Source organism: Saccharomyces paradoxus, chromosome XIII (assembly GCF_002079055.1).
Source record: "Saccharomyces paradoxus chromosome XIII, complete sequence".
NCBI lineage: Eukaryota > Fungi > Ascomycota > Saccharomycetes > Saccharomycetales > Saccharomycetaceae > Saccharomyces > Saccharomyces paradoxus.
This window is the reverse complement of record NC_047499.1, coordinates 723,349-738,118: the sequence shown is the minus strand read 5'-3', so window position 1 is coordinate 738,118 and position 14,770 is coordinate 723,349. Positions and strand designations below refer to the sequence as shown.

At 36.6% G+C, this 14,770-nt stretch overlaps 9 protein-coding genes across 9 annotated transcripts; 1 reads left to right on the top strand and 8 right to left on the bottom strand.

Annotated features, from left to right (window-relative positions):
* Window positions 1-119: 119 nt before the first annotated feature.
* On the bottom strand, window positions 120-2,294 carry BCH1 (exomer complex subunit; the record flags this gene model as incomplete). The annotated part of the gene is made up of 1 exon (XM_033912650.1): window positions 120-2,294. The coding sequence occupies one exon, from the start codon at window positions 2,292-2,294 to the stop codon at window positions 120-122; it is 2,175 nt and encodes a 724-aa protein (XP_033768541.1).
* A 298-nt stretch (window positions 2,295-2,592) lies between these two features.
* TAF9 (chromatin modification protein) lies at window positions 2,593-3,066 on the bottom strand (the record flags this gene model as incomplete). The annotated part of the gene is made up of 1 exon (XM_033912649.1): window positions 2,593-3,066. The coding sequence occupies one exon, from the start codon at window positions 3,064-3,066 to the stop codon at window positions 2,593-2,595; it is 474 nt and encodes a 157-aa protein (XP_033768540.1).
* Window positions 3,067-3,303: 237 nt separating this feature from the next.
* On the top strand, window positions 3,304-4,521 carry RNA1 (GTPase-activating protein RNA1; the record flags this gene model as incomplete). Its single annotated transcript, XM_033912648.1, has 1 exon — window positions 3,304-4,521. One exon carries the CDS (start codon window positions 3,304-3,306, stop codon window positions 4,519-4,521), a length of 1,218 nt encoding a protein of 405 aa, XP_033768539.1.
* Window positions 4,522-4,735: 214 nt separating this feature from the next.
* RNH1 (RNA-DNA hybrid ribonuclease) lies at window positions 4,736-5,785 on the bottom strand (the record flags this gene model as incomplete). The annotated part of the gene is made up of 1 exon (XM_033912647.1): window positions 4,736-5,785. The coding sequence occupies one exon, from the start codon at window positions 5,783-5,785 to the stop codon at window positions 4,736-4,738; it is 1,050 nt and encodes a 349-aa protein (XP_033768538.1).
* Window positions 5,786-6,191: 406 nt separating this feature from the next.
* On the bottom strand, window positions 6,192-6,872 carry TRI1 (Tri1p; the record flags this gene model as incomplete). Its single annotated transcript, XM_033912646.1, has 1 exon — window positions 6,192-6,872. One exon carries the CDS (start codon window positions 6,870-6,872, stop codon window positions 6,192-6,194), a length of 681 nt encoding a protein of 226 aa, XP_033768537.1.
* A 223-nt stretch (window positions 6,873-7,095) lies between these two features.
* Window positions 7,096-9,129, bottom strand: FUS2 (Fus2p; the record flags this gene model as incomplete). The annotated part of the gene is made up of 1 exon (XM_033912645.1): window positions 7,096-9,129. One exon carries the CDS (start codon window positions 9,127-9,129, stop codon window positions 7,096-7,098), a length of 2,034 nt encoding a protein of 677 aa, XP_033768536.1.
* A 297-nt stretch (window positions 9,130-9,426) lies between these two features.
* Window positions 9,427-12,516, bottom strand: PEP5 (tethering complex subunit PEP5; the record flags this gene model as incomplete). The annotated part of the gene is made up of 1 exon (XM_033912644.1): window positions 9,427-12,516. One exon carries the CDS (start codon window positions 12,514-12,516, stop codon window positions 9,427-9,429), a length of 3,090 nt encoding a protein of 1,029 aa, XP_033768535.1.
* A 2-nt stretch (window positions 12,517-12,518) lies between these two features.
* SPAR_M03470 (uncharacterized protein) lies at window positions 12,519-12,835 on the bottom strand (the record flags this gene model as incomplete). The annotated part of the gene is made up of 2 exons (XM_033912643.1): window positions 12,519-12,743; window positions 12,776-12,835. 2 exons carry the CDS (start codon window positions 12,833-12,835, stop codon window positions 12,519-12,521), a joined length of 285 nt encoding a protein of 94 aa, XP_033768534.1.
* Window positions 12,836-12,911: 76 nt separating this feature from the next.
* RPS10B (40S ribosomal protein eS10) lies at window positions 12,912-13,649 on the bottom strand (the record flags this gene model as incomplete). The annotated part of the gene is made up of 2 exons (XM_033912642.1): window positions 12,912-13,177; window positions 13,598-13,649. The coding sequence occupies 2 exons, from the start codon at window positions 13,647-13,649 to the stop codon at window positions 12,912-12,914; spliced, it is 318 nt and encodes a 105-aa protein (XP_033768533.1).
* Window positions 13,650-14,770: the final 1,121 nt, after the last annotated feature.

Below are 14,770 nucleotides of genomic sequence, written 5' to 3'. Positions count from 1 at the left end.
GAATATTCCCCTAGAAAGTAACCTATACAAAGTAATGCCAGGATATCATACATAAAATACATAACCTCCTTTCTTGTAAATCGATTTCTTTCATCTTTTTATTGATTATTTTCATCTTTTTAATTATCGAAAGTGTCATTTGTGAAATTCTTCAAAAAATCTAGAATGTTATCGTCAATCAATTGGGCTACCGGGTCGGAAAATCTAGAGGCAATTTCATTATGCACTTTAGTAATGCCCATATCTTGAACTGCAACACTCAAAGCATCTATTAATATTATTGAAAACTCAATGTACCAACGATGATTCCAGCAACAAATCTTGACTACTAGATCGATGATTGAGCTGTCAATGTCATTGATACTTGCCAATATCTGAGAGGAAGTTAACTCAGAGTTCGCTGAAATCGAATCCCTTCTAATACGTTTATGTTCGTTAATGTAAAATTGCAGTAGATTCTTTGCACATACTGGAGAAAATCTTTGGGAAAGACCAATTTGGAAAGCCTTCGCAGCTTCTGGAAGATGTCCCAATCTTTTCGCGCAAAGACCGAATAATTCCCATTCAACAGTTAATTTGTGGTATTTGCTGTTTTGGGCATCAAAATACAATTGCTCTGATTGCCAATCAGTGTAAGTTTTCAAATCTTCATATAGTAGCATGAAGAGGTTATCCAACCATCTTTCACACAGCCTCTTGGACCTCATTCTGGATATCTCATTACCGTGCGCATCCGCTTCATCAATGGACGAAGTGGAACCTTGATACTCGTCTTCCATAACGAAAATCTTTGATCTATACTTCAAAAGTTGTTCCCATCCCGTTATTTGGACAATTTCTGTCAATAATTTATAGGCTTGTTGAAAAGTAGACTTTAAACTTGATGCGGAAAGATTGACTAGGTTTGGATCTGCGGATTTTTGCTCTAACTGGACATCCATGGGATTTAATGACGAAATCTCCTCAATTGAGGCATCCAATGGTAATGGCAAATGAAGATTTTCATCTGAAGTAATAGGTGCAATTCTTCTAAGAACATATTTTTCTTTCACTTGTGACATGGGGCAGGCATTCAATGATAACAAGGCATTCGACATATCGTTTAATTTGATGTATATTTTAGTCAATAAATACCAAGTTTTGAATTCGTTTGGTGCACAATTCACGGCCTCCATGGCCACTTCTTTAGCAAGTTTGTAATCTCTCTTGACATCCAGTAAAAATTCACTTTGAATACTTAATAGTTCAGATTTGAAGATCAACTGGATATGGCTAGTCTTTGAATCATCGGCTAAGAACGAAGAGGGAGAATTTAATTGCTCATTGATCAGGTCAACCGCATCCACCTCTAAATCGCACGCGAAGTAAACACGAATTAAGATTATTACTGCTTCAGGATGGATTTCAATTAGCTTCGCAAGCATTTTACGGCATGCATCCAAACTCTTCGTTAACCTAACTATTTCCACTAAAGTTTCCACTAAATAATTATTGGTTAACGAAGGATTTAAAATATGAGTGGGTGCATCCAAATAAATACCTTTCTCATAAACTAAGGGAAACAATTTGATAAAGTTCGTAGCAACATCTTCCAGCTCACCAGAAGTTAATGGATTGAAAATTAGTGTTTCGACCAAATTCTGGGATTCCCCATCTTCACAATTATCTTTCATAAGCATAATGTCACGTACGACACCACTCATGAAAGTTTCCGCCCAAATCATGTTAACGTTCAAATCTTGTGGGTTGCGGCCAGATGATGTTTCTGTCACGGAGGGGAGCTGCGATTGTTCACCGTCGCTATTTATGATATAGGTTTGTACGGTTCCCGGAATGTGAACTATAATATTAACATCATATTTTCTAAACGCATTCCAAGAACTGATAGAAATCTTCGAAACGTGAAAGTGCTTCTTCTTACCAAACCAAATTTGGGGCGTGTCTAAGAAAAGATCGGTTATCTTTTTGGCGAAAATTGTAATGGAAGTTGGATCCGAAGTATCAATACCCATACAGTAAAAGAAAGTGCCGATCTGCCCCTTTAGTTTGTCATGAGAATGCAACTCTGTAACTATAGTTGTAGGGTCTTGACCATTGATGTTTGAAGCTGCCCCATTATCGTTCGCAGAGGAAGTAGCAGTTGTGGCGCTCGAGGATGAAGGTAACGATTTAATCAAAGTAATTAAATCAGGTGGACCCAAGTCCTGGAATTGTCCCACCCTAGCTCTCCTCTGATGTAGCGCGTAGCCTATCACGTCTTCTTTCACTTCCGGTATGGAAGTTTGAGACAACATGATTAGAATTTCAACTTTTTAGTTTTTCCTTTTTACGTTCTAATAGCCAACACAGTGGGAAACGTGCTCTTAAGAACACGAATTGAGATGTTTAAGGGCTCTTTCGTAACCGCATTATCCTGTAGATCTCATTTCTCTAAGTTGCCATATAGGAAAGGACAGGAAAAAGAACACCAGAAATAACATAATCACGATACACGACTAGCGCATTATTTAAAGTATATTATTTTATTATGCATTCTACATTACACCTCTGGACGAGCTCGAATCAATATATTACGATATATAAGCAATGTTTTCACATAGACTTTGGATCCTCAAGGTCCCACTCCTTCGCTGTGAGACAGTATTTTTCCGGCGGAAGCCTGACACCCCACGTACCCATCACTTGGGGTAGCGCTTTCTTGTTCCTCTCTGCGGCTAACTGTAACATAAGCTCCTTGGGTGCCGTAGGTTTGAACTGATATTGGGTTCTCGCAGCAATGGCAAGCCGTATATCTTCTACGCCTAACCCACCGCCAGCAGAATTCCCACTGCCAGCGTAGTCGTTGTAAACCAACGCATCCTTAAGAACGCCTTGTGTGTATCTGTGTGCAAAATTCATCAATTGTAGCGGCACCTGGTCTTCATATTGGTGAATTGACTGTGATGCGAGGAGCAGGTGCAAAAGACGGACATCTCTAGGGGTCTCCTCCTGTGTTGAGCCCGGGCCAACCTCCGTTACCGAGCCCGCTGAGTTTTTGTTCGAAACGCTCTTACCTCCACTGTTCATAATGGTCTATAAGGTCTTTAAGTCTTTACTTGTTATCGTGTTGATTACCAATGTGAAACACTATTCTTGTTTCAAAGCTCTTAGTTTTGGTCTTGGAAATGATGTCATCTTGAACGTTGTGGGACGATTAATGGAAAATTTTTATTACGAGGGCATTGATGATGAAAAGTAATATATTATTGTAAAAGATGGATATAGGACGCTCACCAGGCTGTGTCTCAAAACAAATTTTTAGTGATGGCTACTTTGCACTTCGTTCCCCAACATGAGGAAGACCAGGTTTACTCCATTTCTGGGAAGGCACTCAAGCTAACCACCAGTGACGATATCAAGCCATACTTGCAAGAACTGGCTGCTTTGAAAATCTGCACCAAATTAGACTTTTCAGGTAATACCATTGGTACTGAAGCGTCGGAAGCATTAGCTAAATGTATCGCTGAAAATACTCAGGTCAGAGACTCTTTGGTTGAAGTAAATTTTGCCGATCTATACACTTCGAGATTAGTTGACGAAGTCGTCGATTCGTTAAAGTTTCTGTTGCCTGTTCTATTGAAATGTCCTAGCTTGGAGATTGTGAACCTTTCCGATAATGCCTTTGGGCTAAGAACAATCGAGTTACTAGAAGATTACATTGCACATGCTGTGAATATTAAACATTTGATCTTGAGTAACAACGGTATGGGCCCCTTTGCTGGTGAAAGGATTGGTAAGGCCCTATTTCATCTTGCTCAAAACAAGAAAGCCGCTTCTAAATCATTCTTGGAAACTTTTATTTGTGGGAGAAATAGATTAGAGAATGGTTCCGCAGTGTACTTGGCCCTGGGGTTGAAAAGTCACTCCGAAGGCCTGAAAGTTGTAAAGCTATATCAAAACGGTATCAGGCCTAAAGGTGTTGCTACACTAATTCATTACGGTTTACAGTACTTGAAAAATTTAGAAATCTTGGATCTTCAAGACAACACTTTCACAAAGCATGCCTCTTTGATCCTTGCTAAGGCCTTACCTACTTGGAAGGACAGTTTATATGAATTGAATTTGAACGACTGTCTTTTGAAAACTGCTGGTTCAGATGAAGTCTTCAAAGTATTCACCGAAGTCAAATTCTCCAATTTACATGTCTTGAAATTCGAATATAATGAAATGGCTCAAGAAACCATTGAAGCATCTTTCTTACCTGCTATGGAAAGAGGAAACTTACCTGAATTAGAAAAATTAGAAATCAATGGTAATAGATTAGATGAAGATTCCGATGCTCTCGATCTGCTTCTAAGCAAATTTGATGATTTGGAGGTTGATGATTTTGAAGAGGTCGATAGTGAAGATGAGGAAGACGAGGAAGACGAGGACGAAGATGAAAAACTCGAAGAAATTGAAACGGAAAAGCTTGAAAAAGAACTTCTAGAAGTGCAAGTAGATGATCTTGCTGAACGTTTAGCTGGAACTGAAATCAAATAGTTGTGCAAAAAAAGTAATAAATAAACAAAAGCAATTAACTGTGGACGAGGTTTCAGGCAAATAATACAGTAACACGTTTATAGACAGTTATCAGGTAAGTTAAAAAAACCAAGTAGCTGATGTATGTGTATTTATGCTACAGATATAAGATATATATACATATATATTTGTATTACAGTCACAACAAGCTCAAGAAACCAGACAGAAAGAAACATTATCGCCTGGATGCACCTTTTTTCGCCAGAAGATCTGCCATTTCATTCCCTGGATCACCGTCGTGACCTTTTACCCATTCAATCTGAAATTTACCATTATTTTTGAAGCATTCTTCATTCAACTCATAGTACTTTTTAACTTTAACAAATCTCTGTACTAAAGGAACAATTAAATCAGAATTGGGCAGACCTTCCAGTTTCTTATTATCATACGTCGTGTACCTGTCGTTTAATAACTTGGCTACGTACTCTGAATCAGTTTTGATTTGATAATTTACTTTGTCCTTTCCATTTGTTAAATTGTCCCAAATTTTCTTTAAGGCTTCTGAAACTGCTTCGATTTCAGCTCTATTATTAGTTTGGGCTCCCGACAATAAGGGTTCAGAAATGTTTTCCTCAGGTGCTCCTTCAAAATATGCACCATAGCCTGCCCTTGAAGATGACGTGCCGTTACCGAAGCTTGAACCATCACAATAAACGTTCATTGACCTGTCATATATGGTATTGCCAGAAAGCTTATACTTAGATTCAAAAATGTCCTTCGGTACATTCATAAGCTTGTAATCATGCGCACTGACTCCGTTTATGAAGTTTTCCGCAGCTGATTCATCTTCAAACTTTTTGAACGTTATACCTCTTTTATGCTTGACATAGGCTTGGCAGTCTTTCCAATTATTGAAGATTTTGCTTTCGACATTGGGAACGTTACTCTTTACTGAATAAAAGGTGTTTTTATTACCAGAGCGTGAAGGCGAATATGCGGATGACGATGCCAATGAGGAATAATAAGAAGGGGGCAGATTCTTCACCTGAACTCGCTTTTGAGTGGTATGAGGCTTACCAATTTGGCCTCCGGTATGCGCCGAACTTCTGTAGTTAGATATATCATTTGAATGGCCTAGGAAAGACTTGGCTTGCTCATAATTGTTAAATTTTTTATAAATTGCACCACCATAACCATCCACCTGGTTTTTGCATTCTTTCCATGTATTGAAGATCCCAGTTTCCCTGCCCTTTCGAACGGCGTAGAACCCTCCCTGTCTTGCCATTATTAGGAATTGATAGTTCCTTCGATAAGCAAGGAGCAATACCCTAAAATATTTGAACAACGTGGATTATTGCGTTGTCATGAAATTAATCTAGCTCTCTTCGATTGTTGTAATTGCTTTTGTAGGTGGTTAATGCTGTTGTCATTTTTTAGATTGTTTTTTTCCAGGTGAAAAAAATAAAAAATATGCCATTAATCGATGTCGTCAGATTTAGACAAAATTACTCATATGAATCGCCATATTAATTCTTTGACGTCGTAAAGCGAAAATTATTTATTATTTTAATGCTACATTGATAGTTAATTTACCTGTTTCAAGTATAATATTACAAGAGTAGCGTGTTTGGTACATGTCATCAAAGAGGGAAAAATGCATTATTAAAGTTATATAAGTATTACCGGTAAGATCAGCCGCTTGAAATAGGAAAAGATTCATCTTCCGATTTGACTTCTTTTTTGGGTATTTGTTTTTGCTCCTCTTCATTCTTCACAATTTCATCAGGATTAAACAAGTGCTTCGTTAAGAGTTTATTCATTGAGAACATTGTCATTTTTTTACCAAAAATTGGTTCCATCTTCTCATCGCATAGAATTTCTCTACGATCGTTTGGGTTTTGAAGATTGTGCTCCTTGATATATTGCCATATCATCTTCACGACTTGTGTTCGTGGCAATTCTTCAGATCCGAGAAACTCTTGTAAAGGGGTTGACAAAAGGACTTTACGGACGGAAATGCTGTTAGAATCAGGACTTTCATTCTTCCGCTTCTTCCGTTTCGGTTTACCTTCACTTTTACTTTTCTTTTTTCTCATCGACCTCAGAGGTCTTTCCCCTTCCTTTTGTAACCTCAAAGCTAGTTCTTGATCTCGGTTAATGAGGTCGTTCTTTGGGATCAAAACTCTTGGATTTTCTTGTATATCACTGAACCTCTCAAGAATCAATTCATTGACTGCTTTCCTTTGAGAATCCAAATCAACTGAAAAGAGAACCTGCAGGGCTTTCCTCACTCTTTTTGGACTTATTTCATCAGGGTTGGATGCACTTAAAATAGCATCAACCATAGGAATATATTTACTGATATCAGCCATAATGCTTTCACCCTCAGTTGGGCCTTCTCTATTTACTTGTCTCTTCTTAAATTTCGTTTTAAACTTTTCATGAATAGCTTAGACTAAAATTTTCTTTCCCCTTCGCGCCAGTAAACAAGTTATAGAAAGCTATAATTCACTATGTATGCCACTGCAGCGCATTAACGATACTTCATTAAAAAAGATAGCATTATATAAACTATTAAGCTCAATATATTTTTTGCTAAAGTTCGAAAAGTTTTCTGACAATACGGCTTCCACTAGGGTCTCCAGGGAAAGGCCAATCTTTTCTTACCATGCGTTTCGTCATGTATCGTGATTTAGAATAGCACTGCAAAATATCAAGATTTTTAATTTGGCCTGTACCTATAGAATCATTGAAAGACATGTTCTCAAGATCCTTTTGCAAGTATTTTTTCCCACCAGCAATAATTTCCAAATATTTTAGGAAGATTTTGTTATAGTTTAACAAAATACGTTCGACAGTATTATGGATCAAAGTAATGAAAACCGGCAGCTCTCTTTTCATTTGGTTTTGTAGGTTTTGGAAATGCATTCCCAACAAGTCACGTTTTACATCCCGCAAATTTGCTTTTTTTTCTTGTAAAAATAACATGTAATCTTTCTTCAAAGCTTGTAAATCCTTCAGTTTACTTTTAACGGTATTGCAATGGGCTATGATTCTTGCAAGTGGATTCATTACACCAGTTTCAAGCTCTGTAAGCTTCAAAATTGTCACCTGATTTTTCTGTTCATGTAGTTTATCTATGTATGAAGAACACATGGTCGATATTAAGTTATCGTGTTCAAAGAAGGCACCAGAAGGGCGTTCGCACTCAATCACCTTTTTCCATGCATTTATCCTTTTTAAACTGGAATCAATAATGCCTGACAAATTATTTTTCAATAAATTCTTTTCTAATTCTAGCAAACTTTTCATTACTTTTTTGAATTTACTAATATGGTCAGCCAATGTAAAAAATTCTGTTTCTTCATCCATTGTTGAAAATATTTTCTCAGCTGAGGAAGTTGAAGTATTAGTAACAATTTCTAGACCTGATACATCTGAGTAGTAACTCGAAGAGCCAGAAAGGAGAGAAGGGGCTCTAATATTATCCGGATCACCTTCTTGTCGAAAGGTATTACATTTATTTCTATTTTGCTTGTCAGGAGGCTTTAAAAGATGCGTAAACTGGTCTTCATCATAACTTTGTATAATCTCTGATGGGGTTAAACTGAAGTTATACATGGAGTTACTCTTATATTCAGAGACTTCGGTTTCTAGCTTATTGGAGAATAAAGAATATTTTCTCCTTGTTGGGATTAGTTTTGAGCCCAACTGTGGTGAAAGTGTATCTTCGTAACAGCTTTCCAAAGTTTCCAAAATATCAATCCATTGAGTCAGTCTCCTCATCGGACTTTTTAATATATCCTCTAATTTTATACATCCACTCTGTTTTAAGCAATATTCATACCACTTGTTAAAAATATGATTTTTATTCATCCTTAATGTAGTGAATAACTCCATTTGTTTTTGGTGGCTTACGAAATAACTTGTGTAAGTAGATTTAATTCTTAGCAAATGTTGCTCGAAAGCCTCTGAAATGTCAAAAGTTGAATATAGTTGCTGTTGTACCTCACTTTTAGTGAATATTTTTTCCCATTCATTTGTATCTAACATTTTCCCACGTTGCCAGACTAAAAGAAGTTCTTTTATCGTTGTTACCAGTATTTTACTGATTGAGGCAATGGTGTCAATGTTTCCAAAAAGCAACAACTCGTCACTTGAATCGGGCTTGACAAGTTTATTCTTGAATCTTGGATCGATGTTCAATGCTCTTCTGTATACATTATTTGCAATTAACAAATTATCGTAGTATTCTATTTCGGAGAGATAAAGGTCCTGTACAACTTTATAAAACTTGCACCCCTCGCGAGGAGAACTAGGAACCTGGGGACTCAAATTCAGTCTGACGACATTTTGAAATATCTCTGTATTGATAGGAGAATAAACTTTTTTGTTACTCAAGCTATCCACTATGGAATGCAAGTCAAGACTTGCTGGTCGTTTATTCGTGAATTTTTTGTCATCGAGTTTCTTTTCGTGTTTGGATAACTTTCTCGTGGGGTTCCTGACTATTTCCGGTAATTTGTCATCATTTTTATGGAAAAAGTCATTTTTGTAGTCTCTTATTGGCGTCAATGAATTTGTTGTCGGATAGTTCAAATCGTACAAGTTATATGACGTCTTAAACATTGCAAGGGTTTTTTTTTCTCGTCCTTTCTTTCTATAAAGTTACTAAAACAAGAAACCTTAAGATTGGTATCACAATGCAAAGAGAGACTTTACGAAACGAAAGGTGGTTCACACGTTAATGATGTTTTCAAAAGGATGTATAAAGGGTCTATCTTAAATATACAACTTCGTCTTCACCTTTGTCTTTTCCAACATGCGCCGGTTCAATATGTAACATTTATGTTTCAGATATACTTCGCGACAAGTTCGGGACGCATTTGTGACGCGGCGGCGACAATAGATCGTTATGATCCATCATTAAATAGTGATGTCAGAATAGCTGATGGCGCCTCTACCCAAAAACTCTGTTATGACTTTGAAGCGGTCTTTACTGCCTTCTTCACCGTTTAATGCAAAATCCAAAAGATCTTTCTTCTCAACTACTTCGTGTTGAGCTTCAAAAAGTTTGTTGGATGTCTCTAACTCCACCAAGCATTTGGGGCATTTAAAGAGCTTCCTTTCATTCTCTAAAGCGTCTTCTTCTTCATTTAGACAATGTTGGTGGTATATGTGGCCACACTTGAAAAACACCACAGGAACGTCTAACGGCAAACTGCACATGAAACATGTTTGATTCTTCAGGGGTACATGGATAGGTTGGTCAGAGTTAATGGTATTCTTCAATTTCTGTTTTTTCTCCTTCAGCTCTTTATCGTAAGATTCAATTAGTTTTTCGTTTCTTTTAATTTCTATATCTTCGGTTTTAACATGATCAATAATGATGTCTTGTATCAGCCCAAAGTGGGCCACATTTGTACGAGAAAGTGCTTTGATTATATCGAGCAGTGACATCCTTTCCTCATCTATAATTGGCCTTAACACTTTTTCTTTCAGCACTTCATCACCCCCCATCTCTTTGAAGATGAGTTTATTTGAAACAAAGTAGCTCAGTGCCACTTGTAAAAGCTTGGGTTCTTCTGCCCCATATCTTTCTAGAAATTTGAGGCATGTACTTGGTTCTTCGTTTAACGTCATAGCCCTAAATGTACTTAGCAAATCCATTTCGGGGTTATCATTGGCAAATGATGCTATGTCAATTGTGGTTTTATCTTTTGCTGAAACATTACTTTGATCCATATGGGAGATCAACAGCATTATTGAATTATCTACCTTTTTCCCGGTAGTATTATGAACGGCAGAATACACCAACTTGTTGCTCTCACGCAGTACGCCAGCCGCTTTTGAACGCCAGTCATCTACGCGTTCGGGCACATCATCTTGCGCCAAATTTAGGTATAAGTCGTATAAAGTAGTTAAAATGACCTGTCTATCTTCATCAAAACCCTCATACTGCTGGTAGCATGCCAAGCAGGCTTCTAAGAAAACAACAAATTCAAAAGGTTTTGAAACAAATGAACTGAAAACAATGGATGGCTTTGGCGGATGGTAAGTAGGCTCTTCATGTTCGTGGGACGCCTCTGAAGACTCACTCATTGCGTCTGATTTGACGTTCGAGTTCATGTAGTTGAAGAATGTTTTGTAACTGTAAAATACAGTTTTAATATTTTCGGAAAAATCGCCTGTGGTATCTCTACGGTCCAGTTCTACTTCAAAAGTGGATGGTTTGAACTTCCCTGTAAACACTTCGATCAGTAAAGCATTAGTTTCATTGGGTGATTCTTCTAGTAATTTTTTCGAATACGTCACAAGGCATCTTAGGGTTTCATCAATTGGTAAACTTTTTATGTATTTTATGGCTTTTATAGGGTTATGCAACAGATTCAATAAAATATCCACTATAGTTAGCGAATCCTTTGAATACTTCTTCGCAAGCCTGTATGAAAGACGCTTAAAATCAGACTCTTTCATAAGCTCTAAGATTAAATCCAAATCAAAAAAATCGTTATCTGTATAAAAAAATGACACATCGTCCATATCATCCATCACAATATCTTCATTCCATATGCCATTCCTATCAAAATGCTGGATAAAACTATTAATTCCTTCAACATCCTTCAATTTTATTAAAACAATTAACAATAGGGTAATGTGATCGCGTTGAGAAATAGAATTCTTGACCAAAGACCATAGGTAATCGGCCAAGTTTCTCATACTCTCTGGATCAGGAACTTCCTTGACCCCAAATTTTGAAATGATTTCACTAGTTTCCACAACGTCCAAACACTGTATATACTGGTCTGTTGCCTCCTTCTTCAGACCCTTTTTGAAGAGATAATCACCATATTTTTTGTGAATTTCTTGAACATCCAGGGATGGTAATGAATGTTGTTTCGCTAATTGTAAAGCAAATGGATATAGTTCCTTCTGGATGATGATGCTAATCTGATTTTCTAAAGATTTCGTCGTTATCCTATGCATTACTCCTTCAGAAGTCAACAGATAAGTGATATTTTTACCGTTTTGAGAGGTGGAAAAAATGTCGATGATTGCACTGGAGACAACAAAATTTAAAGAAATGATTTTATTTTTAGCATCAATGATAAATATTCGGTTTATTATTGTGGGTGACAGTTCATTAACACTTATGGATGTGGTTGGCGCACCTGTTTCCTCAGTGACAACTAAAATATGGTCTTTGTCTACACAAAATATTCTCTTCCTCAGCGAGAGATCAAACGCGAATTGATGCTTTTTTCCACTAGAATTGAAAAACTCAATAAAGTTGCTTAAACAACATATAAATTCGTTTGTTGCTAGATTAAAAGCTCCGCAGTTCAGGTCTAGTCCGTTTTTGGGATTCAAAACCAAACTTGGATGGCCTCTATTTCTACCGGTTGTGTTAAATAAAAGGATTCTTGAAGTCGTAGCGGCAAAACAAGCCGTTGCGTCATTATTAAGGAATAACGCTGTTATGGGTTCTTTACTCGGATCTTCATATATAATCCTTTGTTGGGATCCTCTATCTCTTGAAATGTCACCTCTAATAAGGATGATTTTCCCATTGATAAATCCAACCACAATACACGAAAGGTCATTTGATATGGAGACAACTGAGATAGGGTAAGTATTGTTACCGTTTTTCAACTCAACTTGGGAATGGTATACTTGTTCTCTGTTTGGCAATTTCTCTAGTTTATATACTCTTATTAAGGAAGGTTTACCAATGGATTCTGCCAGCGCTACTAGAAATTCACCGTTAATGACTTTGAGGAAAGTGATTTGAAAGTCATGAGGAAAAGATTGAAATTCGTGTATTACTTGCGACTGGTTTAGTTTGACTACTTTGATAATGTTTGAATTCACAGCTATGATTAAAGTTTGAGAATCCACTATTGCAGCTGCACAAAGTGTTGGGTCCGAGTATAATAGGGAATCGCCCCCAAAATTAGGATCTCTTATGGGGATATTCTCAAAAAGCTGGAATTGCCTCCAGGAACTCAGGGACATAATTATGTGTGCTCAATAGATGAAACGGTATGATTTTGGGAATGTCTGACTGTAAGTTTTATGTAAGATGTGTTCTTGGCAAGAACCTTCGTTAACATATGGAATCGTTGACAATTAATATAGTAGTACTCAATCCGTACACCACATACAGAAACAAATGCATAATAATCTAAAGTATACAACAATGTTGAACAGCATGCACAAATATGTCTGCATCCCAGCAAGTCCTGAAAAGTTGGTTACATTGTAATTATCTTACAATTATACACTGTGAGAGGAAAGAAAATGATGAAAACTTATTTGATGCATAAAACCACATATATTACGAGAGAGAACAAAATAAAGAATAGTCTAATATTTAATAGAAAATAGTTTACTTAAACGTAACAACGCATTTAGTATCTTCTTTGAGGTCTTTGGGATGGGTTTCTTTCTTGGATGTAGGTACCTGGGACAATGTGTTCAGGCAAGTTCAAGTATTCTCTCAAGTATTCAACACCTTCTTCAGTCAAGGTGTAGTAATAGTATTGCCATGAGAACTGAGTCTTAACATAACCCTTAGAAGTCAAGGATTGCAAAGCCTTGATGACATACAAGTTCTTGGTATCAATTTCTTCGTGCTTAGCTTGGTTGAAATCCTTCTTAGCGACAACAACACCTTCTATTTTAAAATACGATCGTAATTCAATGATCTTCCTTGTTAGTAATAATATTTCTTATGATACCATGGTTTTATATGTGCTTGTGGTTCCTTTACGATATTATGGAAATATCCGAATATTGCGAAGTAAAGCATCTAATTGCTTTCAACATAATTTGACACTCTCAATTTTACAGGCCCAGAAGTTCAAACCCTTTAGAGGTTGTCAAGTGTATAGTGGAGTTCTGCTCAAGTTGCTTTTTTCTTTTAGATTCATGCACCGCCGTACTTGCCTCAAAGTATAAAAGAGATCCTCTTTAAAAGATTCGTCTGCCATTCTTAATATTCTTTGAGTTCAAATCTGGTTACTTTTTTATTTATCAACTTCGTTATTCATTTCGGAGCATACCACTGCCTATTTCACTCAAAAAGTAAACATACCTTGAAACAAGTATTGGTGAATTTTGTTTCTTTCTTGCTTTGGCATCAACATCTTGAACGGTTAGTTATGATCTGTGTTTTCTTGGTTTCAGCTATGTTAGTTCTACCCTACCTGAATTAACATATATCCAAAGACGTATACCTTTAATGTCTATATTATTCTGAAAAATTTAGACCACTTCCTCGGAGACTATATTGAGACGCAACTTAAAAACGTGAAAAAAGGGCATGACACGCCCATACACAATATGGTGTGCGGGTGTACTTTTTACTCTGTCTCAATTTTTATAGCATGCCGATCAAAACGACAAAATAACCACGGATTCCTATAACTATATGTTACAAAGGTAATTGGAAAAAATGAAATTATCAAGATATGAGTAACGTGAGTTAGAGCAATTGGAAAAGATTGATAATGGTGTAGCCAACTTATCGGCTTGCCTCACTTCTTTTTAGGCGTGTTCCACATCTAAATCCGAAAAGATACATGGATTAACTATTGCTGAGACATTTCGTACTCTTGTAGCTTTATATAAACTCGACACATATTTGATTGCTATTTTTTAAGAAGTTTAGATTTAATGAATCACCAATTGGAGATGATTGGGGTTTCCCAAAATAATTTTTTTTTCATTGTACTAAACCAATATCAAATATGGATCACAACAAAAAAACATAAAATACCTCAACATAAAATGGATTCCCGTTTTACTAAGAGCATACAATCAAAACACTATAGATGCTCGTGAAAACTCTACGAAATAGCCAGTCTCTTTAACCGGCGATGATAATAAAAGTATATAGTGCTACTATTTGCCTATGATTTTTTCGGCTACATAATTGATAAGTATACATAATTGATAAGTACAAATAAAAGAAAGAGTTTACTCTTCTCAGATGGTTGGTTGTTGCCCAGCTCATTCCTTTACAAAATATTAGATGGTGTGAACTTGGTTTTTTCCACGGTACATGTAACACTAGTGAAGTGGTTATTGTCTCCCAGTGCACGTCATTCAATGAATGCGTGCAAAATGATCTAAGTCGTTTCTGATTCCGAAAAATTTTGAAAAATTTTAAGATGAGATGAGCTAAACCCTTCCATACATTAACAGTGACATAAGAAAGCTCAGTAAAGTTCGTTGGTCTATTTTCATTTAAAGCTATTAGTATTAA